The 23,934-nt window shown below is 39.5% G+C and overlaps 2 protein-coding genes across 6 annotated transcripts; one reads left to right on the forward strand and one right to left on the reverse strand.

Annotated features, from left to right (window-relative positions):
* Window positions 1-1,079: 1,079 nt before the first annotated feature.
* On the reverse strand, window positions 1,080-13,560 carry sh2d3cb (SH2 domain containing 3Cb). 5 transcript variants are annotated; one of them, XM_056236871.1, is made up of 12 exons: window positions 9,473-9,513; window positions 9,284-9,343; window positions 8,563-8,602; window positions 7,478-7,606; window positions 6,911-7,344; window positions 4,956-5,032; window positions 4,390-4,871; window positions 3,450-3,565; window positions 3,184-3,355; window positions 2,791-2,902; window positions 1,628-1,834; window positions 1,080-1,319 (listed from the first exon to the last, which is right to left on the reverse strand). In XM_056236871.1, the coding sequence occupies exons 1-12, from the start codon at window positions 9,502-9,504 to the stop codon at window positions 1,150-1,152; spliced, it is 2,031 nt and encodes a 676-aa protein (XP_056092846.1). In that variant the 5' UTR covers window positions 9,505-9,513; the 3' UTR covers window positions 1,080-1,149. The 5 variants fall into 5 exon arrangements, with proteins under 5 accessions (XP_056092846.1, XP_056092861.1, XP_056092870.1 ...); XM_056236886.1 differs by lacking the exons at window positions 9,284-9,343; window positions 9,473-9,513 and adding an exon at window positions 13,469-13,560; XM_056236895.1 differs by lacking the exons at window positions 9,284-9,343; window positions 9,473-9,513 and adding an exon at window positions 9,975-10,097.
* Window positions 12,999-17,104, forward strand: cfap157 (cilia and flagella associated protein 157). The gene is made up of 9 exons (XM_056236904.1): window positions 12,999-13,272; window positions 13,728-13,999; window positions 14,359-14,512; window positions 15,325-15,592; window positions 16,062-16,192; window positions 16,281-16,431; window positions 16,515-16,681; window positions 16,791-16,925; window positions 17,058-17,104. Exons 1-9 carry the CDS (start codon window positions 13,118-13,120, stop codon window positions 17,077-17,079), a joined length of 1,455 nt encoding a protein of 484 aa, XP_056092879.1. The 5' UTR covers window positions 12,999-13,117; the 3' UTR covers window positions 17,080-17,104.
* The last annotated feature ends 6,830 nt before the right edge of the window (window positions 17,105-23,934 follow it).

The raw sequence follows: 23,934 nt of genomic DNA on the forward strand, positions 1-23,934 counted from the left end.
AGGCAATTGGTTGATGAAACATTCATTAAAATTAAGATACAATTAATACCAGACGAAATTCAGGTTAAAGAAAAGGGTTTGTGCTTTCTGTTTGATGTCTCTGTGAAAGTTTTAAAGCATCTTTTAGTGCCGCTTTCAGAGGGCTCACGTCCATAACATTGTTTTTTCCTCATAAATGCGAACACGAAAAATAAAATAAAATGAATATTTTATGTAGGCTACTGTGGAGACTGAGAGGAAACCCTTCTTCATCCGGTGGGTAGTAGGCCTATTACTTTGGTTTGCGCAGTGTAATTCACATAATCACTAAAAAAATATTTTGCCTCCTAAAGTTTTTTTGTTTTGTTTTAAGCAATCAGAAATCTGAGGGGCCGGACATGTAAATGAGGGGGCCTAGGCCTGGCTGGCTACGCCACTGAGAAGTAGCTAACTAAAATGCTATACACTGTTTGTATTCACTAGGCCTATTTTTCACAAACAACTGTGTTCGGTGTTTATGATCAGCACATTCAATAAATTCTCTTAACCTATTACCTATGCAAGAATTACAAATTGGTCGTTATGAGTATGATTCTGAATCTATTATAGGCATAAGATATTCACTTGACCCAAGTTTTATTTGAGTATGATGTGGCGACTGGTATCAAAGTACATACTACAATTTCAAACAAGTAGGCTGTAAATCAGATAAACAAACATTTCACTTGAATATCATATAGTGCCACAGTAAATTGAAATAACTAAATTCATTTATAAATGATGTGAGTATGAAATAGCCTAGTAGCGTTAAATGTATACACTTAAAATCTCCAAAAAGTTTACCAACGAGTAAATATTACCCATTATTCGGTCATTGATTACATAACCAATAACAAGTGCAATTAAATACTTCAAAGATCAAAGCTAACAATATTAGCAAAGTTAAAGTTATTTCCTCTTGAAATAATAACACATTACATAAAACAAAAGAACAAAAACCCAATAACAACCAAAATCAAATAAGTTAAAATTGCAAAATGTGTTCAGTTTATGTACATACATGCCTTCCATATTCATGGTGGGGAAAAAAACAAACAGTCTAACTGTAAATAAATTCACAAAACAGTGTATGTATTGTAAATAATATGTGAATAGCCATCATCCCTTCTGTCATTTTGGTGAGTGAGAAAGCTCAAGTCTGTTGGACAGAGCTGTTAGCACTTCATCAAATTTTGAATAACGTTCATCTTTAATTCTTTCCACTCCACGGCTTCCCCACAAGAGACGCATCTGGAACTCTGTGAGGAAGACCTCCCGAACATCCGCTTCCTCATGAAACCCTGCAAATAAAAAAATCTGAAATAAGCAACATTATTTGCACACGACCTGAAACACGTTCACTGGGCGTATTGAATTAATTAAATCACTTTTTTTATTAATAGCATGCAAATTGTATGTTTTACAATACTTATTAACTTTGGACTTGTTCTTAATTCCAATGTTTTTACATTATTATATGTAACTTTTAAAGTCACAAGGTACAAGAAATATAAATGCAACCATTTATTGTCTTTATAAAAGTGTAGCTATACTAAATAGCCCTAAAATTCAGTAACCATTACAAACTGTTTATGTTATAAAGCATTACCCTGCAGTTTGGCCTCTGCATTAGCACTGAAGATCCTGCCATTGCACGCAATCGTACGTGCAGCATTCAGATGGCTCAAGACCATGGCCACTCCAGTGTCTGCACTTTCCCATGACTCGGATTCATCAAGAGTCACGACACTCCTTTCAAGAAGAGACAGCAGGGGAAGCACATGGGGAAACGTTGTCTCTGTGGGTTCACTTATCTCTGAAAGAGAGTTTGAGGTTGTCACTGGAGAATTTGAAATGGTAAGCACACAGAATCTTTAAAGGGCTCCTATTATGCTTTTTCACTTTTTCAACTTTAGTTTGTGTGTAATGTAGCTGTTTGAACATAAAAAAAAGACCTGCAAGCTTACAAAGCTCAAAGTGCACTCCAAAGGGAGATATTTTATTTAACAGAATCCACTGTCCAAGAACTACAACGAACTACTCATTTGGACGATTTTTCCGGATCTTATGAAGTCACAATGTTACCCATTTAAATATCCGTGCCCACGGCATACACACAAAAGGGGACGAGGCCTGGTTGAGCTGCATTAGAGAAGGCAGTGTTGTCGTTATTTCAAAGAGACGCTGTTTTTTTCCACCCCGTTTACAAAACTCATTTGTTTGACCTTCCTAAGGCTGATGAGAGTGGTTACAATTTATTTTAAACACTGCTCCTGAACATTAAAACCTCAATGTTTGTCTGTGTGCTGCACATTTTACGGAGAACAGCTTCCAGAACCACAATGCAATGTGTATGACCTGTGAAACAAGAGGATACTCTAAACATACTCATCAGTATTACTGCGCCTCTGTGTCTGTGTGTTGCAGCGTCTAAGTTCTTTCTGAAGAACTACATTCATATTTTTCCCGCTCCGCTTCGTGCCTAACAATGCCTCTTAGCTGTTCTAAATTCACTGTAAACCACAACCTTTTGGGGCTTATTGTTTTAATTTGTTTAAAAATGTTGAGGGAGTATTCAAAAGTAACACTTTAATGTTTTTATTAAAAATAGAATGTTCCCTTAACGTTCTTATCATTTTTTTTTTTTTTACATTTTCATAATTTAATGCGAACATCAGCTGAATGTTTTTTAGAACATAGCTGAGTCAGTCCATGAACTTTGTGTACCAGATTATGAATTACATTAGATGATTAGTATGTGTGAATGTATACCTTCTCCATCATTCATCATCCTCATTGAGGGTCTAAGGGTTTTCTCATAAAGAACAGCACTTTCTGTATGCGTCTGACGTAAAACCGTCCATGTCTCATCCAATCGAGCAATCTGAAAAAAAAAAAGCAGAAGACTGACTTATTAGAACATTATAAAAGGTCACCGTGATTTTCCAAGTAAGACATGTTGTTCTTGGAACAACATTCCTGTCTGAAAATTTAGTATTAACCCTATCCCTACCCCTAAACCTAACCCTACCCATAACATATCCCTAAAATCAGAGGGAAATTATAAACGAATAACACTGAGATAGAAGCACCTGGTTGTAAGCTTAAACTTAATATAAACTATAAACTTGCGAGAAAGAGAAATGCTTTCATTAGTCTTCTAACCTGTGGTAATTCGAGGAATTTCATAACTGTGGCAAAACCAAACAAATTGGCCAAATTGCTCTTGAGTTCAGAGGCCAGACAGATGGCTCTGTGCAGGAGGGTGGCTCTCTCATCAGCACTGCCAGTGCAGCCCAGCAGCTCTACAGCCAACGTTACGGACATGGTGTGGAACCTGGGGGGACAAGGAAGAGTTATTTGGTTATTTTAATTTAATGTAGAGGCTGTCATCTCAAAGGAAGCATTTATTGGACACAGTGGTAACCAACCTTTCAAGCAGATCTTGGCGGAGTTGATGTCCGTGTGGGAGGGTGAGTAGCTCCATTCCCGAACTCACCCCCATCCCTTTCATCATATCATCAGACATATCCAGAATTCGAGCAACCTGCAGAGTGAAGATGAGCAATCTTGTTAAGAGCATATTGCAGTGCATATTTTACTTGGAAAAACGATCATATTAAATCGTTCATAGGATCCAGATCAAATGTAAAAAGTTTTGAATAATAATGACCAAGGGAAAAACCAAAATATATATATATATATATATATATATATAATTATTATGGTTTTAACTTTGGTTATATATATTAGGGCTGCACGATTTGGGGATTTTTTTTTAAATCAAGTTTTTATTTCTGATAAAAATGGTGATTTACAATGTGAATTAAAATGTGATTTTTTTTATAGAACATTTTTTTTATATTAGAATATCCAGATTAAATGTAAAAAAGTTTTGAATAATAATAACAGCAACAACAAACGCAATAATTAACAATATATTAGGGCAGCATTACTTGGGGACATTTTTTATAAATCAAATTTATTTCTGATAAAAATTGTGATTGTGATTTAAAATGCCTTTTTTTAAGTTCCAGTTTTACTGTGCTTATTTGTAGGGCTGTACAATTTGGTTGGAGATCTGACTATCGAATAATAATAATAATAATAATAATAAACATAAAATTGCTATTGTAATATTTCAATGAATAAATAAAAAAATCAGTATTTAAGAAACAATAATGCTAATAATAAAACACTGAATTATGCAACTGTAACTGCAACTGTGTGCAAATGCAGCATTGATAATCTCCATAAAAGCCATATTGGAATTTTGGTTTTATTTTGATAAATCGTGCAGTCCTATTGTCAGTTATTTGAATCCATGAAAAGTAATCTAGTTTATAAAATAGTTTATAAAATCAAACCTACCATGCAGTCAGCTTTGGTAATATACATTGCCATTGTCTTTATGTCAACTTTAAACAGGACATCCTTCACTTTTTTTAGCATGTTGGTCTCCAGAGGTTTATTTTCTGGGGGCAACAGTGGTGACTGGTACATACAAGGCCTGAAACAGGAAACTGTGTCTATGGCGAAAGGCACTAAATAATCCTCATCGTACTCCTCTCTGCGATCCAAAGTCTGTATCTCATGTCTTACAAAGGGATGATTTGTAGTAACAGGGTCAGTTGGAGAAATCGCTGGGTCATTTTGTGGATGGTTCGCTTCTCTGTTGTTTTGATGGGAATGTGTCAAGGAGGACAGAAGATGTACTGTTGGTTCCAAATAAATGAGAGTGTTTTCAGGGGGGGATGAACAAAGCCGTATTTCACTGGAATTTTGCAGAACAGGTGATGAAGGGACTATCACAAACTTCCTGTTTTCGGAGGGGCTCCGTCGCCGCCTGGCCACTAGAGAAAAAAAGCAGGTGCACAGTCACAATGCTATTCTCTGATTGTCTGGTTTTACTTGATTTGATGGGAACTGAATCTTACATGTGCTCATTAATATGGGGGAAGTCGACACTACAAGGCGCTGCTCTACAGTGCCATCAAAACTCCTCACCACATCACTGTGGAATACAGTACAGGACAATCAATTATTATTAAAACAAAACCTAATCATTTAAAGGGTGAGATTTATGTATATCCCGTAAAGATGAAATGTGTGATATTGAAGGGATAGTTCGCCCAAAAAATGAAAATCAGTTACTCACCCTCATGTTGTTCCAAATCCCTAAGACTTTCATTCATCTTCGGAAAAATAAATGAAGATATTTTTAATGAAATCTGAGTGATTTATGTCCCTCCATTGACAGCTAGGCAACTACTACTTTGATGCTTCAAAAAGTTCATCAAGAAATTGTAAAAATTTTTGTAAAATTAAGCGGTTTAGTCAAAAATTTCCAAAGAGACATGATTACTTTATATGGAGAACAGATTGAATTTAGGCTTTTTATACACATATAAACATTGATCAGCGAACATAAACAGAAGCTGTGTCTTTCCTGTGTTCTTTGTTCATGTTTCCCTCTCTCATTTGTTATTATGGTAATTCGTTTAATCATCGCACCTGCTAGTCGTTTTCATTATCTGTGTATATTTAATTTCCTCATTTTTCTGCCTGAGTTGTCAGTTATTACTTGTGTTACGAGTTTGTATGAGAACACACTGTTATTGTCACGATCACCAGTGAGAGTGCTCCGAAATTACCACTCCACCCCAGACCAGCACCACACTTTCACGGACTCCATTCCCCACAATCCTTTGCCCATGACTAATCAGCCATGATTACATTCACCTGTGTGTAATTACCTTGTTTAGCTCACACTATATAAGCCTGGTTTTCTCATTCATTCCCTGTGAAGTCTTGCCTACCCTGCATCTTTGAGCATTCTCTCTGGTTTCATGTCTCTTGGTTCTTGGATTTTTGCCAGTTTCTTAGATTCCCCTTTTGCCTGTGTCCCCTGCCTTCCTGTGCTTGACCCTTTGCCTGTGTTTGGATTACGATTATGGATTACTCAATAAAAGCTGCGTTTGGATCTCAACCTTTTTGTCTCCGAGCAGTTCGTAACAGTTATGTCACCTCTCGATTTGTTTGATTAAATACTTCTTCTGTGGACTTTCACTGAGATTGTGACAGTTGCATAACTGTCAATGGAGGGCAGAAATCTCTCAGATTTGATAAAACATATCTTAATATGTGTTCCGAAGATGAACGAATGTCTTACAATTTGGAGAGATGTGGGGATGAGTAAATGACAGAATTTTCATTTCATTCAACTAAACCTTTAAATAGGCGTGGGTGTGTGTTTGACTAACCAATGGCAGATGGGGGGATAATAGGGTTCATTATTTTTGCAGATCTGTTTGTTGTTGTTTAAAGGGAAAATTATCTCATCATTTACTCACCTTCATGTTGTCCCAGATGTTTATGACTTTCTTTCTTCAGATGAACACAAAGATTTTTAGAAATATAAATCATCTCTGTGAGTCCATATAATGCAAGTGTACTGGACCTCCAAATTTAAAGCTTCAAAAACCAAACCAAGAGAACACGACAGTAATCCATATGTTACTTTTTGAAGTGAAACGATGGGTGTGTGTAAGGAAAATACTAATATTTAACAATAAACTATTGCTTCTGGCTAACTGTCACATGATTGTGAAACTCACGCATGCTTCACCATCACTTCCCACTTGAGTCAACCCATTTGACAGTTAGCTGGAAGCATTGGTTTATAAGTCTCATCCTTGCATTATCTGGACTCACAGAGAGGGAGTTTAAAAAAGCTGTGTTCATCTGAAGAAAGAAAGTTATACACATATGGGACGGCATGAGGGTGAGTAAATGGGATAAGTCATTTCATTTTTTGGGATAAGTATCCTATTAAGGCTGAGAAATTAAACACTTCACCTCAAATACAAACAATTTCTATCATACAACTCACCTCTGTGGTCTTATCAGCTCAATTTCCAAAGCCTCTGTCACAGTTATGCTCTCCCTCTTCTTTTGGCTTCCTTTCTGCCTGGTTGGTGAGTTCACTGGGCTGCTCTGCACACTTGGTAGCCCAAACATGGTTTCTAGGTATCTTAGTGGAAGTGTCCTGTAAACTGGTGAGTAAATCAATGCACCACTCTTCTTTGTCAGAGGCCTTTTATTTCCAACATAGGAATGAACCAACGTCAGCACAGAATCAAAGGTTTCCTCCTCCAGAATATACTGCGCTCGTGTAGATACGTCATAAGATCTGATCAGAACCTTGCTGATGAGGAAATGAAGAGCATTCTGGTTCCAGCGGCAGGTTAAGACATAGTCTCCAATACTACTGAGGGAGTCACGGACTAAAAAGTCCCCATTCTGTTGCACAAGAGACTCAGACACCTGTGAGAAACAAATATTAAGTCATATGGTTTATTATATCAATATGTATTTTGAGATGAAATACTAGTCAAAGCAAGAACTTGCAAAAATGTAAGGATACAACATATTATACATTTTCTTTTTACAATCTCACCTCCCAAGGTATACGACCATGGTACCAGCCATGACTTGATAAGTTACTGCTGCTCAATTTCAGCTCTTTCTCCAACTCCTGCTTTAGTTTGTCTGATGGGGAATTCAGTTGGCATGTCTCTTTAGAAAACTAAAGGAAATACAGCAATGATGAAAAACCATAACAATAAAGAAATCATTAGCAACCTCCTATGAAACCACTGACTCAGGTGGATCACATCTAGAGCAGTTCTGGTCGGTTGTTAAGGTGACATAACTGTGTTTACAGTTTGTAATAGGCCGATATATTATCACTAACAACAGTGTGGAGTCTTAAAAGCATCAACTAGCCCTATTATCCAATATATTTATGTTCATCTGGAGCAATAAAACTGATATAGGTGAACTTAAATGATGGGAAAATGTCCTGAATGTTAAATAAACATTGTGCAAAAGACAAACGACAGTAATGGTGAAAAGACTGCCTTTGTTCTAGAGGCTACAACAGACCTACCAGTGGTATAATGTGAAGCATCTCTATTTAAATGTGAGCCCATTTTCAGTTGCCCTAAACAGCAACATTTGGCACAGTTGGTTGCCTACAGTAACCCTGTTTATCCTCAACCATTCTGAAGACATGGGCAGCAGTCTAAGCCCTTTTGTGTCACCCATCCTAATTCAATTAGAGTTTATGGCCAAGCTCTCAGATTCCTTTGTGACTACCGCTTTGTGAGGGAATGTCATCAGAAAAGCAAAATAAACTTAATATTGAAAATTCTGTCATCATGGCTTTCTTTCTTCTTCGGGCAACACAAAACAGTTTGTTTCCCATTGCCTTCCATTGTATGGACAAAAAATACAATGGAAGTCAATGTGACCCGAAAATATTTAGTTACCATCATTCTTCAAAATATCTTCTTTTGTGTTCCACAGAAGAAAGAAAGTCACACAGGTTTAAAACAACATGAGGGTGACTAAATTATGACAGAATTTTCATTTTTGGGTGGATGATCTGCATGATTTAAAGCCATGCAGCAGAGTTTCCCTTAACAATGTCACCCTGAAATTTGTCAAAGTTAATATATTACATATCATGCAGTAGCCTACCTTTACATAAACAACACCATTTTCCATGGGACCCGAATGCCTGTAAATGCAGGAAAAGGATCAAATTATACCAGTGTGGCAACTAATGTCAATTATGTCAAAGAAACTTTTTTTGTAATGTAACTTCACATTATAGTAAAGTGGCTCCAAGGCAGGAAACTGTCAGAGGAAAAACACATGCTGCTCTTTCCCATGACCACTATATCCTCTGTGTATTATAGGGATGCCGTTACACAGTTCAGAACATTAACTGTTGGACCACAGACACATCTGACAACACCCAGTAACAGCCTGCAACGTCCATTCCCAAACAAAAAGCCTCCATGCCAGACAGCCTGAATATCTTAGAGATTACAACACCAATTCCCTCTCACAGTTTCACAATCAAAAATGTAACCCTTCTGGGTTGAAAAAACAGCACATAAAAAAAAAAAAAAAAAAAACATTCCTCAACACATGGTGTTCACAGAGAGAGTTGGCAATACGGCAAACTGCTTTGTATTTATAGTTTCTTTATGGTATAAGATGTTTATATATGAACATGGCATAAATAAACATATTAGAAGACACTTTAACACCCTACACCGTCTTCAAAACAACCTTTCAGCAACTATAAAATAGCCTCCTACGGATTCTCAAAGTCATTCTTCTCTACAAAGCACTTTTTAGCCTCAGACACAAATACAACATGCAATATGACAGAATGAGGATGAGCACGTACTGTGTTTTGGTGTTTTCCTTTGTGAAATCATTATGAGAATTAAACATTTTTGCAGTAGGCCTATATGAAAACACATAATTAAACATGTCAGAAGACATTTTAACGTCTTATACTCCAATAATTTAATTCGTTTACATTATAAAGCAGTCCCATAAACAACTTTTTAACAACCATAAAATAACCTCCTACCAGAAAGGGATTCTCACCAAAGTCATCCTCATATACTTCTTAGACTCAGACACTTCACTTGTTCAAGCCTACGAGGGTCGACACGACAGGCTGAGGATGAACACGAACTCTACGCACGCTGTCTCTCTGTTTTCGTCTGTGATCTGTTCTCGCTGTGATGTTTATAACGGAATCCCAATGGAACTGTAGGAATGTCAGACTCAAAAAGCGGAGCGCGAAAACACATTTCCAAACAGCAGTTACATAATGAGCAGCAGACTGACTCCCCTCCCCGAACCGAAAAACCTCTCTCCTCTCAGACATCCATAAACAAGCACAATCTATCACTATAAACACAAACATTTACAGACACTGTAACTTTTACCCTATCATGATGATGTGACAATACACAGTGGTCTGTAGCCTACACAGAATGCAAATTCTACGATTAGATCCAAAATCAGAAGACGATCAGTTCAACAACATTTCAATAAATAATTTAACAAAATTTCAAATGTCTCACCTCAGCGCTCAGTGTAAAACTCATTGCTATATAATTTCTCTTTAATTCCATGTTTTAAAAATTAACTTCAACTGTCATAACCACTACTAACAGGGTCGTGAGATTTGGTCCAGCTGGTGAGAGGAAGTCCATCACTGTCACAGTATATTGACACGCAGCGCGTCTATTATTCTTTGCTACAATGTTGCAGTGTCTGTCTCATGATGACGTCGTTTCTTTCTGTATCTTTCTCACCCCTCCCCCTCCAACTTGGCAACATCATACTCACAAAATGCCTGTTATTTTACGCAACAAGCTTTTGTTTAGACAGTTCAGTAAAACCAACTTGAAGTTCGCAGATGCCCATGTGTCATTCGGGTCATTGTTTTATTCCTTGAGCCAGTCTCTGACTGGCACGGCTTGCACATAAAGCACAGAAACTTTTGTGGGTCAAACTATTTTTTTTTCTGAAACATTATAAAGTGAATTTAACGGTGAGGTTTTAAAAATGCCCCAAAATAAAAAAATAATAATAAAAAAAAACGTAATACCCAAAACGGTTATAAACCTTATTTACTATGAAAATATCAAGCCATATGCACCAACCTCAGAAATGTATGGAGATTTAAAGAAAAAGGTAAGGTCGTAATTTATATTAGGCGTTCATGTTTATGTTGCATTGCATTGCAATTTGCAAAACACTTTTGCTGCTGGTGGCATACGAGTATTTTTAGGGGCAGGTTTCATAGTATGGTTACGCTGTAAAAAAAACTACTTTTTACGAAAAATAACAAAAAACCAAAACAAATTTACAGTCCTTTTCCTTTATTTTAAAATGTAGGCTACTCAAAACTATGTAAAATTAAAAACAATATCCATAAAATTATCACTTTCAGAAAAATTTGATACAGAAAAAATACTCTATTATTTATAAATCACCACAAGATGGCGCAAAGGGACAGTTGGCACCATTGCTCACTGTAAAAAATAAATAAATATATATATAGGCCTATATATATATATATATATATATATATATATATATACACACACATATATATATATATATATATATTCAGTAGTGAAGAGTAGCTTTTATCATCTCAGATCCATTGCAAAATTAAAAGCGTTTTTAACAGTAAATGATTTGGAGACAGTGATTCGTGCATTTATTTCCTCCAGGCTGGATTATTGTAACTCACTGTACCATGTGGCTAAGTCCTCCTTATCCCGCCTACAAATGTTACAGAACGCTGCCGCCAGGCTTCTTACCGGAACTAGAAAGAGGGAACATATTTCGCCTGTTCTTGCTTCGCTTCACTGGTTCACTCTTCTCACTCTTCACTTCTGAATTGATTTGTTTGTCGAATCTAAGGCCGTTTTTTAATCACTCCCAAATCACTCCCAAATTTTTGGCATAAGCATGAGATTTCACAGTTAAATGACCCAGATGGTTATTTATCTGTATAATAGAATCTGCTGGTCCAAAAACTACAATTTCGGTTTTAGAGTCACTCAGTGTTAGAAAATTAGCTGCCAGCCAGCATTACTTCCTCAAGGCATAATTATCCCCATTTTTCAAAGGGAGGTACACCTGGGTGTCATCCGCATAAAAATGGTATGGAATGTTGTGCTTTCGAAAAATCAAGCCTTGGGAGCAAATACAGTGAGAACAACAGCGGGCCCAAAATAGACCCCTAAGGTACACCACAAGTTAATGGTACAGAAGAGGAAGAAAAATTCCCAACCTCCACAGAAAATGTTCTATCAGAAAGATACGATTTAAACCACTTCAATGCGGTACCTTGAATTCAGGAATAGCATGGTCCACAGCCAACAAAAGATCATTCAACACCTTCAGCAAAGCTGATTCTGCACTGTGATGTTGTCTGAAACCAGACTGAAACTTATCTAATAAGTTATTCTCATTTAAATATACAGTCAATTGGTGGAAGACAGCCTTTTCCATTACTTTTGATAAAAATGGTAATTTTGAAATTGGGCGATAGTTATCTAAAATATAAGGATCTGAACTGGCCCTTTTTTTTACTTAAATTTAAGTGCAATGTAAAACATAGGCTATGCACACAATAATGACATTTTATCAAATGATTAATGTTAATACGTAGTTAAAACAGTTAAAGTGTGACTAGCTGTAATTTTAACACATGGATTGTTATAGCCTAACTTCGCTATTAAATTCTTCAAGGGTTAATAAGGACATTGCAGCATACAAGAGGGCTTAGTGCAAATTCTCAGTATATCAGAGGATGTGAACAATGAGATGTCAATGAGTCTTTCAACAGTTTTGAATGGTCCCAGGAAACTGCACCCTGCCTTATCCAAATTGGACCCACAATGAACATCATTGAATTAAAAGAAATTTTTGATTAGGGTAAACGGGTCTAAAATTGATTTTTATCTCACCACAATGTGTATTATGTGCTGTAAGTAAAAAAGTTAAACATTTAAATGAATACTGGTGGAGTAACACAATTTTGTAAAATAACTTGTGGGATAGCCTACAACTTAAAAAGTATAAAAAGTATCCCTTTTCCTGAAAAACATTGTGCATTATTGAACATCTTTTGTATTAAATTCTGTTGAACGGTGTAAAATATTAGAGCTACAATACTAATGTGTATTACACAAAATAAATTTCCAATTGCAGTCGATATGAACACTTTACACAACCGCACAGCAAATTGTCCTCCTCATTATGCAAAATAATTGGTTACAGTATTACAGTTGTTTAGGAAAGTGCTGTAGTGATTTTTGTTGCAAATTACATTTAAAAACGAGTATATAGTAAATGTAAAATATTCTGAGGCCAACAGGTTAAGTAAAAAATAGAAATAGGCTAGCAATAAAACATTTGAATGAGACTATCGGCAGAATTAGGAGTGGTACAACTCGACTTTTAATCAGAAATGAAAGTGAAACTGTTGTTTTATATGTCCAAAGGTATTAGTATAATATTTTCCACAATTTCAGGTTTTAAAAGTAGGCTTTGCGAAACAGCACAAAATGTAGCCTATACTTTTTGCGCACGTTTCTGCGCATGACACACAACTCGAACCTCACGTCCATGGCAACAAGAAACAATTGCAATTGTTTAAGTTTTTACTTCTCAGACTGTTTAGTTTAAAGCACGTAAAAGTGCAATGCCTCCCAAAAAGAATGGAAAGGGGCGCGGAGATGTGCTATCAAATAAAAAGGAAGGTATTGAGCCTGAGCAGAAAAAACACGAAGAATTAACGGAGAGTGACAAAAACTTTTTTAGGGCTCAAATACGTGATTTGGAGGAGCGATTGGAAAGGTGAGAGTTCTGGCAAGTTATCACGACCACTGACATTGTTGTTTATTTTGGTTACATACGAGTTTTTAGAGGTTTTCACGATATTCAAATACCTCAGAATTTGAGAAAAACAACAACCCAAAAACAAAAACGCATTTGCACATTCTGTAGCCTACAGTAAAAACCTAAAGCAATGTACGCAGGAGGAAACACTCACCTAATGACGATGTCGATTTGACCACTTGATTGAAGTTTCAGTACACTTAAAGATATGAGATGATAATCGCATCTTCAGAAATCAGTTAGTTGTTTAATTCGTTTAGCTCATGTCTCTGCCGTAGAGGGAAATAAAATGAAGTAGACTTTGGATTATAATAGTGTTAATAATTAACCTGACAATACTTCACCAAATATGTCATACCCTCAACAGGAAGTACTTGCCTCATATGTGTGACCTTTTCTTTTTTTTCTTGCAGATACCAGCTTAAATGTGATGAATTGGAGGTTAAAGAAAAGGACTTATCCTCTAAGATTAATAATGTGGAGAAAGGGAAGAAAGACATAGTTCTCTACATGAAACGCACACTGACTCAAAAAGAGGATGAAGTGAATGATCTGACTGAGACTTTATCAAGACACCAGCAAGCCCAAGAGGCCGAGAGAGAATCCTTTGAGTTACAACTGAGCATGCTTAGACATGAACTTCAGGAAACTAAGGAAAAATTCACATCTGAGAACATGACGCTTGGTACAAGCTTCTGAGCAGTCACATATTTGCATAGATACAAAACAAATTTCAAATAAAATGAAAACATATAACAAATTGTCACTAAGTGTGTGATACACTCTTAAAAATAAAGGTTCCTTATGACGGTTCCATGAAGAACTTTTAACATCCATGGAACCTTTCCATTGCGCAAAAGGTTCTTTGTATTGGGAAAAGGTTCTTCACACTAAGAAAAAAAATAGAAACCTTTTTTTGGGTCTTAGCTGTACTGCTATGTGAGAGTGAGGCACGATCATATAACTGACCATTATTAAATGCACCTTTCTACCTATCAAGATTGCCAGTGTCCATAATTAAAACGTTTACCTTTTTGTGTTTAGCCGGTAAGCTGGCGTCTTTGGAGGACTTTTCTATGCAGAGAGAGAAGCTAATGGCTGAACACAGGTCGTTGGAACAGCAGCTTCAAAATCAAAAAGAGGAGCATCAAGCACAAATCTATAATCTGGAGAAAAAAGCTATACTGGACAATGACAGGTGAGCATGTTCATACTCATCGTTCAGAGAGGTGGTCATGAGAGGTGCCTTCCTAACTGAATGTGACTTGATCAACAATAACTCTTATTTATAAATATTGTGCATTATTTGATGTCTGAAACCATCAGTATAGAACGGGAGATTGTTTCATCTTACACTCATCATCTATTTTCACTGAATGATTGCAATGTAAAGCATTACAAAGAGGCATTTGTTTAGTAAACAAGTGGATCTGTTGCTTGGTATGTATTTAGTACTGCATTCAAAAGACACTAAGGTTCTTTCAAATCTTTGGACTCACTATATTGCATAGATTTGTCAACTCAGTTCTCACACAAAAAAATAATTAAATAAATTATAAAATTAATAGTTTTAAAAATATGTGGACATGCAATAAATAATCTTTAAAAATATTTTATGGTAATGCTTTACAATAAGGTCCCATTAGTTAATGCATTAACAAACATTAAAGTCAGCATGAAACAGAAGTTGTAATAGTCTTTTCTTCCATATTGTGACACATATTCTTTTCGCACTAGAAAAAAATGTAGGGCGGGACTTGATATTGCCCATTAGGAATTGATTGGATTGTTGGATCATTGTGGTTTGTTATTGCTGTGATGTCATGTGAGTGACAGGTTGCCTTCCCTCACGCCAGTAAACGCATCATCAGAGAAGAGAAATAAGTTGCTGCAAGAGGGAGGGAAAGTTATTTTAATTAAAGATTACGAGGGATGTGTAGAAATAAATAATTTATAATAAATACTGAAAAACATTAAACAGAATTACCCATTTTGATTTTATGGTGACAGGCTAAAGAAAGAAATGCTGCAACATGTTGCTGGCGTAGCAGCTGAATTCCGGCGGGTGTCAGACCAAAAGATGCCTGAGACGACAATGAGGGCCATGCAAGAGAACCTCTCTGTGACGGCACAACTTCAGCTGCTCTCAGACAAGACCCAGGAGCTGCTGAAGGAGAATGATGCTCTACGAGCAAGAGAAAGGCAACTCAAAATAGAGAATGGCGTTACAGAACCACTGCTGCATGAAATAACCAAGAAGAATGTTGCTAATCAAAAGGTTGCCAAATTAGCCAAAAAATACCCAGCTAACAGGAAATGTTCTTAGAACTTTGGATAACGTTCTGGCAAGGTTATCTCAAAGCTATAAACAAACATTCTTCCAGTAACTTTAACAGAACATTCTTTCAAAGTTATCCTGTGATTAATAATGTTTTGTTCTCAAAACAAACATGGAAGGGTTATGTCCTAAAACGTGTTAGTTGGATGTTCTAATTTTTTTTCTCTGAACAATCTGAAACATTCACATAACCCCCTAATAACATAAGTTATTATTATTTATTTATTTTAAATGGACAATTTAAATGTTAGGATAATTTATTGGGAATGATAGCAAAACATTCCTGGAACATAGTGTATTTTTTGTTAGCTGGGTACTTTCATGCATTTAAGTGATTTTTTTCTTTGCTGTTTTGAAACGTGTATTTTATATAGCCTAATGCTCAGATGAAACATAACTCTTTCTCAAGGTGGTCCATCAGTTGACAGAAAAGTGCAAGCAAATGCAGTCTGAAGTTGAGAAATGTGCCAAACTTAAACTGGAGCACCAAGAGCTGCTGGACAGTCATTCTGCAGTATCCACAGAGCTTGAAGCTCTCAGGTAGGACTCCTGAAGTCACTTATGAGTTAAATAAATGACTTGAAATACTCTATTACATGTATTTTAATAGTATTACCACCACTTACAGAAAGAAACATGCAACAGTTATAGAAGAGCTGAACCAAACAAAAGCTGAAGCCAAGACACACAGGAGAGAGCTTGAGGAGGAAAGGACGTTGAGAGGACAGATAAAGACAGTTCTTGAAGAAGCAGCTATAGCGCTGAAAGAGGCCTTAACAGTAAGAGTGAACGTAAAGATACATTGTCATTTTGTGCTTTAGAAAAGCAAATAAACAGTAGTCTTACTCTGCTTTGGTTACAGGAGGTCCCTAAAGAGCAAGACTCTGAACTGAAGGTTATTGTAAGACGAAATCAGATGATGCAAAAGCTGCTGGCTGTGCTGGACAGTGCTGCAGCTTTAGGAAAAGGTCCTGCTCTTACTGAATTGGCTTGCAGAAGTGATCTTAAAAAAGTCTCTGACATGAAAAGGTACAAAATGTACTTCAATGACATGGAAAACATAACCATAATATAGTATGAAGAATTGATTATGGCAATGTGATTTAATTATGACTCTTGTACTTGCTTTCAACTCCAGACCAAGTGAACTCCAACAGAAATCTAATCTTTCTCACTTCGAAACTGGAGACCTGGGTTTGGTCCCTCGCAAAACACACACCACATCATCAAAGATGAGAAATCTGTCTAGGAGTGCGTATACCTCTCCACATAAGTGAATATAAGTTATGGCACATCAACCGTACAGACAGCATGTGACGTTGTAATGTGAAATATTTGTTTATATTTCAGCTGATGAATTTTGGAGGATGAGATTCATTAGTGTACGTTTAATTCTTTTTTTTAGGAAGTTATCAAGTGAAAAATGACTGACTTCCTCTTAGTCATACCTCATCACAAGCGTGGGGGATATTTTTTTTTAAAAATGATTCCAAATTTCATTGTTGTTTTCATGTCTTGTCATTAGGTGGCAGTGTTGTATTATTATATGGATAGATAAGTGAACTACTGGCTGAAATAGCAATAAAGTGTCTTTTGTAAAAGAAAACGTCTGGTTCATCAAGTGTTGTCTATAATTATTAAATATCAAACGCTAAAGGAGATAATTATACTTTAATTACTATCTACTAAAATAGCTTTGTATTTAAACAGGAAAAAGATTTCAAAGATTAGTACTGATTAGTATTGCCCCCTGCTGGCGATGTCGTAAATACACCATCTGGTTGTCTGGTTCATCAAGTGTTGTCTATAATTATTAAATATCAAACGCTAAAGGAGATAATTATACTTTAATTACTATCTACTAAAATAGCTTTGTATTTAAACAGGAAAAAGATTTCAAAGATTAGTACTGATTAGTATTGCCCCCTGCTGGCGATGTCGTAAATACACCATCTGGTTCTAAAGGTTCTCAAACTATCTTTATCCATCATAGACTGTAAAAAAAAAAAAAAAAAAAAAAAAAACTTTTCAAAAATACTTATGGGGGGTTCTGCGCCAGTCGAGCACGTTCTTTTGGGATGAATGATAGCTAATGCTGATGAATCTTTCTCCGGGTATTGTAGGCCTTGTGTGTGTCCCTGTGGTTGGGTTAGTAAGGGCCCTACAGTCACGTCTCTCAACTGCAAATGTTTACACAGGCGGGCCTATAAATGACTCATAGAGATTGAGACCTTATCAAGGGTTAGGCGAAATTATGACAAACTATTAGGAAATGTGTTTCTGTTGACTTCTCAGAAATACTCTGGCAGTAAAAAAAGCAGTGTTGAGTAAGTTTAAGAGAGAGAGAGAGAGAACTGCTGAACATCAATATCTGACGATTATTTAGTAATTAATTCTGTGGTTAACATTAGGCCTACTTACCTTTACCAATACAGTCATATCGCAATGCGTATGTTGATTTGTTCCCCTATCGGTTTCGAACAAATTGTTTCATAAAATAAATTCCGTTCAGTTTGACCTATTGAGGCAGTAAACGGGAGTGAATGAAAACGAGTGAGCGAATTCGGACGGGCTGCCGCTTTTTGTGCTTGCTGTTTAATAATTATTTTAAACAGCAAACGGCTCCAGTAGTAAGTAAAGATTTATCATGAACTCTATGAAGGTGAATCAGTAGCTAAACTCGAGAGCACGTAGATGTGAATTTGAGAACTTGTACAATAAATATTCGTACTTGTATGTGAACATTTACACTCACAGCTCCGATGTGAAAACCTGTAAAATAAAAATCTGAACTTGAACGCTGAGATTTGCACTCGCAGACAATAGTCACAAAACTGTATTCTGAATCTGAAGCTGCAGACAAGCAGTCACAAATGTGTAAAATGCCATTCACAGAAATACAATGACAATCACAAACATGTAAAATATATTTGCACTTCTTCTAACATTCAAATTCGCAGTACAACCTCAAATTGGCACTTGCAACTTCTCAAATCTGTCACTGCAAGTTCAAATTTCGCGCCTTGACTTTTGCTACTCTTTTCGCGATATATGAGGTGCAAAACTGATTTGTGCACTTGTAACTCAGTGGCGGTGAGAGCGGAAGGGGGGCGGGAGCGGGGTTGTTCGAAGGAACCGTTTTATTGGTTGGCGCCTAGCCAATGAAATGGGACTTCTATTGTACGCGATGATGTCACGAAACCCGCCTCCTCGTGGATGTTCTGAAACGCTAACATGGCTTAATGCATTAGACTGATTTAAAAGACATAAATTATATCAAATATTCCGCCGTCAAAGTTTCGCCCTCTGTTAGTCCCCGCTCACGCGGCTACTACAGCAGTGTACCCCGCCATTACCAAGCCGGTCCCCTTTCCCGCTTGCATGAGCACAAACGCCGTTTTCACGGCGACCCAGAGAAATCTCAAAAAGAGCATAAAAGCCTCACGTGTAGAAAATGTGCCCACAACACTGTGTTCACTCACAGTTCCCGTGTGTCTCACAGAGCCCACTCTCATAAAGCGGTTCCAACCCGCTCGAGTTTCAGAGTGCATAAGCTCCACCTCTGCTCACTCTGTTACACGGCCCTTGAACTCCTCTCTGAGTGTAAGTCCCGCTGTCGTAAAGACTATGAGCGCGCCCGCGCGGCACGCTGTGTGCAGCAACGGGGACCATGTAGCCATTCACCCCTTAGCGTTACGCTTCAAAGCGTGGGAAGCTATTCCGGGAATTTCCCAGTGGGTGCTAAACACAATAAGGCTAGGCTATCGCTTACAGTTTCACCGGCGCCCTCCACTTTCCGAGCGCGGCTAGAAACTATTGTGAACCCAGAAGCAGTGACTCTGCTCCGTTCAGAGATAGCAAAACTATTGTGCAAAAGGGCTATAGAGAGAGTTCCTCTATCTATGAGCGAATCGGGGTTTTACGGCCGTTATTTTCTGGTTCCAAAGAAAGACGGCGGCCTCAGACCAATCTTAGACCTCAGATTTCTGAACAAAGTTCTCATGAAGAGACCGTTCAAAATGCTCACTATCAGAAAACTCCTCGCGCATGTGCGCCAGGGGGACTGGTTCATTTCACTAGATCTGGAAGATGCTTACTTTCAGATTCAGATAAATCCCCTTCACAGGCCATTCTTACGTTTCGCCTTCGAAGGCCAGGTTTATCAATACACCGTCCTCCCGTTCGACCTATCCCTAGCACCCCGCACGTTTACGAAGTGCATGGATGCGGCGCTCGCCCCCCTGCGGAGTCAGGAGCTGCGAATACTGAAGTATTTGGACGACTGGCTGATTTTGGCACAATCACAGAGAGAGCTACTGTCTCATCGTACAGTCCTCCTCGACCATCTGAAAAGTTTGGGCCTCTCTGTCAACTGGACAAAGAGCGCACTTCAACCCAGTCAGACTATCTCCTTCTTGGGTATAGAGCTAGACTCGGTCTCGATGACGGCTCGTCTGTCTACACAGCGCGCGCGCCGTGTTCAGCGTCTCGCCGCATCTTTTCAGATGAACAGACTCACACCTCTGAAAACTTTTCAGAAGGCGCTGGGTTACATGGCCTCAGCCTCCGCAGTGCTCCAGCTGGGGTTACTGCGCATGCGCCCGCTTCAGTTCTGGTTGAAGAGCCGTGTGTCTCACCGCGCGTGGACCACGGGCCGCCAGCTGATAAAGGTAACGCAGACCTGTATCACAGCTCTGCAGCCATGGACCATGACAGAATGGTTTCAGCGGGGCGTTTCCATGGGGACCTTTTCTCGCCGAAAAGTCATTTCGACAGACGCATCCAACACGGGTTGGGGTGCGGTCTGCGAGGGCTCACCGGCCTTCGGCCCCTGGTCGGCTCTGGAGAGTCTCCTCCACATAAACTGTTTGGAGATGCTGGCGGTCGAGAACGCGCTCACGCGCTTTCTGCCGCGCATTTACGGTAACCACGTGCTGATCCGTTCGGACAATATGGCCGTGGTCTCCTATCTAAACCGTCAGGGCGGAGTCAGATCCAGAAATCTCTTCCGGCTGACAGAACGCATCCTAGTTTGGTCCCAGTGTCACCTGCTCTCGCTCAGAGCGACGCACGTGCCGGGCCATCTAAACGACGGTCCAGACAGTCTGTCCAGGAACCCCATTCCCCCCGGGGAATGGTCCCTGCACACTCTTACAGTCCAAAAGCTGTGGCGAATATTCGGCAGAGCAGAGGTGGACCTCTTCGCCTCAGAAGAAAACACCCACTGCCCAATATTTTTCTCAAAAGGCGAGGACGCGCTAGCCCAGACCTGGCCCAGCCGCCCGCTTTATGCATTCCCTCCGGTTTCTCTGCTACCCCAGGTGCTTCAGGGAATCAGGGAAACACGCCACTCGGTGCTCCTCATAGCCCCGCGTTGGGAGGGTCAGACTTGGTTTCCGGAGCTCACTCAGCTGTCACAGACAGCCCCGTGGCCCATTCCAGTCAGAACAGATCTCCTCTCCCAAGCTCGCGGCACGATCTGGCATCCCCACCCAGAGCGCTGGGCGCTTCATGCGTGGGTGATCAACGACTACCCGTTGCTTTGCCAGAAGGAGTTTTAAACACGATCATGCAGGCTAGAGCGGCTTCTACTAGAAGGCTCTATGCGTCTAAATGGTCTGTGTTCTCTAAGTGGTGCACCGACAGAAACTTGGACCCACGGTCATGCAAGGTTCCTTCCTTGCTAGTTTTTCTCCAAGAGATGCTGGACAAGGGCAGGTCCCCGTCCACTCTCAAGGTGTATGTGGCAGCCGTCGCGGCGTTCGCTGAACCCCGGCGCGACCAGTCACTGGGCAAAGATGGCTTAGTCATCCGCTTCCTCAGGGGAGCTAGAAGGATGAACCCCTCACGCCCTCCTTCGGTGCCGATTTGGGACCTTTCCATAGTTCTCGAAGCTATGAAAGCCCCCCCATTCGAACCGCTAAACACCGTGGACCTCAAATACCTTTCGCTCAAAACCATTTTTCTGCTCGCGCTTGCGTCAGTGAAGCGTGTGGGAGACCTTCACGCGCTGTCCAGTAGCGCTTCCTGTCTGGAGTTTGGGCCCAATGACTCCTTAGTCGTTCTCAAACCTAGACATGGTTATGTCCCAAAAGCGATTGGTACCCCGTTCAGGGCTCAAGTTATTTCCCTATCGGCTCTGCCTGCATCCGATAGCGAATCTGACTCTAATCTCCTGTGTCCGGTCAGGGCCCTGAGATTATACTTTACTCGCACTGCTCCGGTCAGACGAGCTGAGCAGCTTTTTGTTTCGTTCGGTGGGCGCACCAAAGGGTTGGCCGCCTCGAAACAGACTCTGTCCAGATGGATAGTTGATGCCATTGCAGCCGCATACGCATCAAAAGACCTGCCATGCCCTCTGGGCATCAGGGCCCATTCCACTAGAGGCATGGCCTCATCGTGGGCGTGGTCCAGCGGAATTTCCATTCATGACATTTGTGTGGCAGCGGGATGGGCTTCCCCCTCCACCTTTGTCAGATTTTACAATCTGGAAGTTCCCGCCTTGCAGGCTAAACTACTAGCAGTCTAGTATGTTACAGCTCTTCTGGTTGAGCTGCACTATAGGGAGTTATTCACTCAGACCGGTTTCGCTCTGTCCCTCTCTACCATGTGCTTATGTACTTCACAATCCCCGGCCCGCTCTGCTGGCCTTTGTCACATGTACATATATTATTCCCACTCATAAGGGTTCCCTGGGGTCCCCCCTGGGTCTCATAGTGGATGCTTAGCACGCACGGCGTTGACCAGGTGTTCCCGCAGCGTAAGCTAGCTTACGCAATACGAGAGAACCTCTCGTAAGAGAACGAATCGGTTACCTAACGTAACCTCGGTTCTCTCTAGATGAGGGAACGAGTATTGCGTTCCTGGCCGTGCTTGTGCTACTTGCGTTCTCGCTTCATTCTATGAAAACCAGAGTTTGCAGCCTGAGAGGCGAATTTATACTCTCTGGCCACGCCCGTTTCGGCGGGCTCTGACGCAATGAGAGCAGGTCAGACTCTCATTGGCCGAGAGTTCATTCGCGTCTCCTCATAGGCTTAAGCAGTTCCCTGTGAGCGAACCAATGAGCTGCTAGCTAGCCTGCTCATGGTCTGCTGCAGCTGAACTCCGTTGACAATGGATACAAAATTATAGGATAATTTTTTGGCTTCAATTTCTCAGAAAAGATTAATCTTTCCCGCAGCGTAAGCTAGCTTACGCAATACTCGTTCCCTCATCTAGAGAGAACCGAGGTTACGTTAGGTAACCGATTCGTTTTCGACAGACTTCCACATGTAATACTTGTCTATTTTATATGCAAAGATGTTAGCCAATCACAGCAGTGGGCGTTTACATTGAAGTCACCAGACATGCCCCTTAAAACAGAGGGTTCAAATCAGAGGCTAAAATCAGGGTATGAAAAATGCCTTTTATGTCTAAATTCTGACAATATTTAAGTGCACCTCAGGAAACATTTACAATAATAAACCAATACAGTTCACGACCCCTTTAAACATTCCTTTTGGATTGATCTATTTTTAGTGCTTACACCTAACCCTGTTGTTAGGTGTAACCTGTTGTTTTTAAACGACTCACTACCGCGTGCTTGCTAGATCATCACACACACATTGCAGGGACTATGAATCGACATCAAACGCACAATAACTGGAATATAAAACTGAAACAAAGGAACAAATCGCACTAGGATTTGTGCGCTCGACATTTCTTCGCTTTGTGACGTGAACTTATAAATGCGCACTAAAGCCTTGTTTATACTCGACGCGTCCGCAAGAGCGCGAAGGTGCGCACGGCAAAATGACGTAATTGCGGTGTGGGCGGTCGTGCGCGTTGGGTGCGCAAGACCCCATTTCGCCTGGCGGTGTGCACGGCACTTTTTGTAACATCGCGCGCGGCGCCGCATCCGAAGATGAACGACTTCGAGCCGAATCAGGCCGAACTGGTACGTCTGTACCAGCCTGTTCATGATCCTTCTATACACAGAGACATTTGCATTGATGGGCGACCATAAAAGCCTCTCATTTTGTGAATAGGAACACATTTGCATTAAGCACCCAGTTTGCATTTGTCTAAAGTAACTGCTTACATTTCTAAAATAAGCCTACAATAGCAGAAGTAAGCCCTGCTGATGAAATTAAGGTTTAAACACTCTTCAATAAGGCTTCAGTTGTTTAACGAGTTTGTACAAGAAAGTACAATACACCTACTGCATTTATTACTCTTTTAATATGAATCAGCTATTAATAAACTACAAACGGCAAACTACTTCTTCACTGCTGATTCCTGGT

The sequence above is a fragment of the Rhinichthys klamathensis genome, unplaced genomic scaffold (assembly GCF_029890125.1).
Source record: "Rhinichthys klamathensis goyatoka isolate OS25496 unplaced genomic scaffold, OSU_Roscu_1.1 h1tg000019l_1, whole genome shotgun sequence".
In the NCBI taxonomy this organism is placed as follows: Eukaryota; Metazoa; Chordata; class Actinopteri; order Cypriniformes; family Leuciscidae; genus Rhinichthys; species Rhinichthys klamathensis.

What these genes read in the sequence shown, in the direction of transcription:
- sh2d3cb (XM_056236865.1), bottom strand. Translation starts at nt 9,698, where the DNA reads ATGTGTTTTCGCGCTCCGCTTTTTGAGTCTGACATTCCTACAGTTCCA. An exon ending in GATGATGAATGATGGAGAAG is followed by an intron (nt 1,835 to 2,790) that starts GTATACATTCAC and finishes ACTCTCTTTCAG; the next exon opens with AGATAAGTGAACCCACAGAG. An exon ending in TGCAGAGGCCAAACTGCAGG is followed by an intron (nt 1,320 to 1,627) that starts GTAATGCTTTAT and finishes TTTTATTTGCAG; the next exon opens with GGTTTCATGAGGAAGCGGAT.
- cfap157 (XM_056236904.1), top strand. Translation starts at nt 13,118, where the DNA reads ATGCCTCCCAAAAAGAATGGAAAGGGGCGCGGAGATGTGCTATCAAAT. An exon ending in TTGGAGGAGCGATTGGAAAG is followed by an intron (nt 13,273 to 13,727) that starts GTGAGAGTTCTG and finishes TTTTTCTTGCAG; the next exon opens with ATACCAGCTTAAATGTGATG. An exon ending in CGCTGAAAGAGGCCTTAACA is followed by an intron (nt 16,432 to 16,514) that starts GTAAGAGTGAAC and finishes CTTTGGTTACAG; the next exon opens with GAGGTCCCTAAAGAGCAAGA.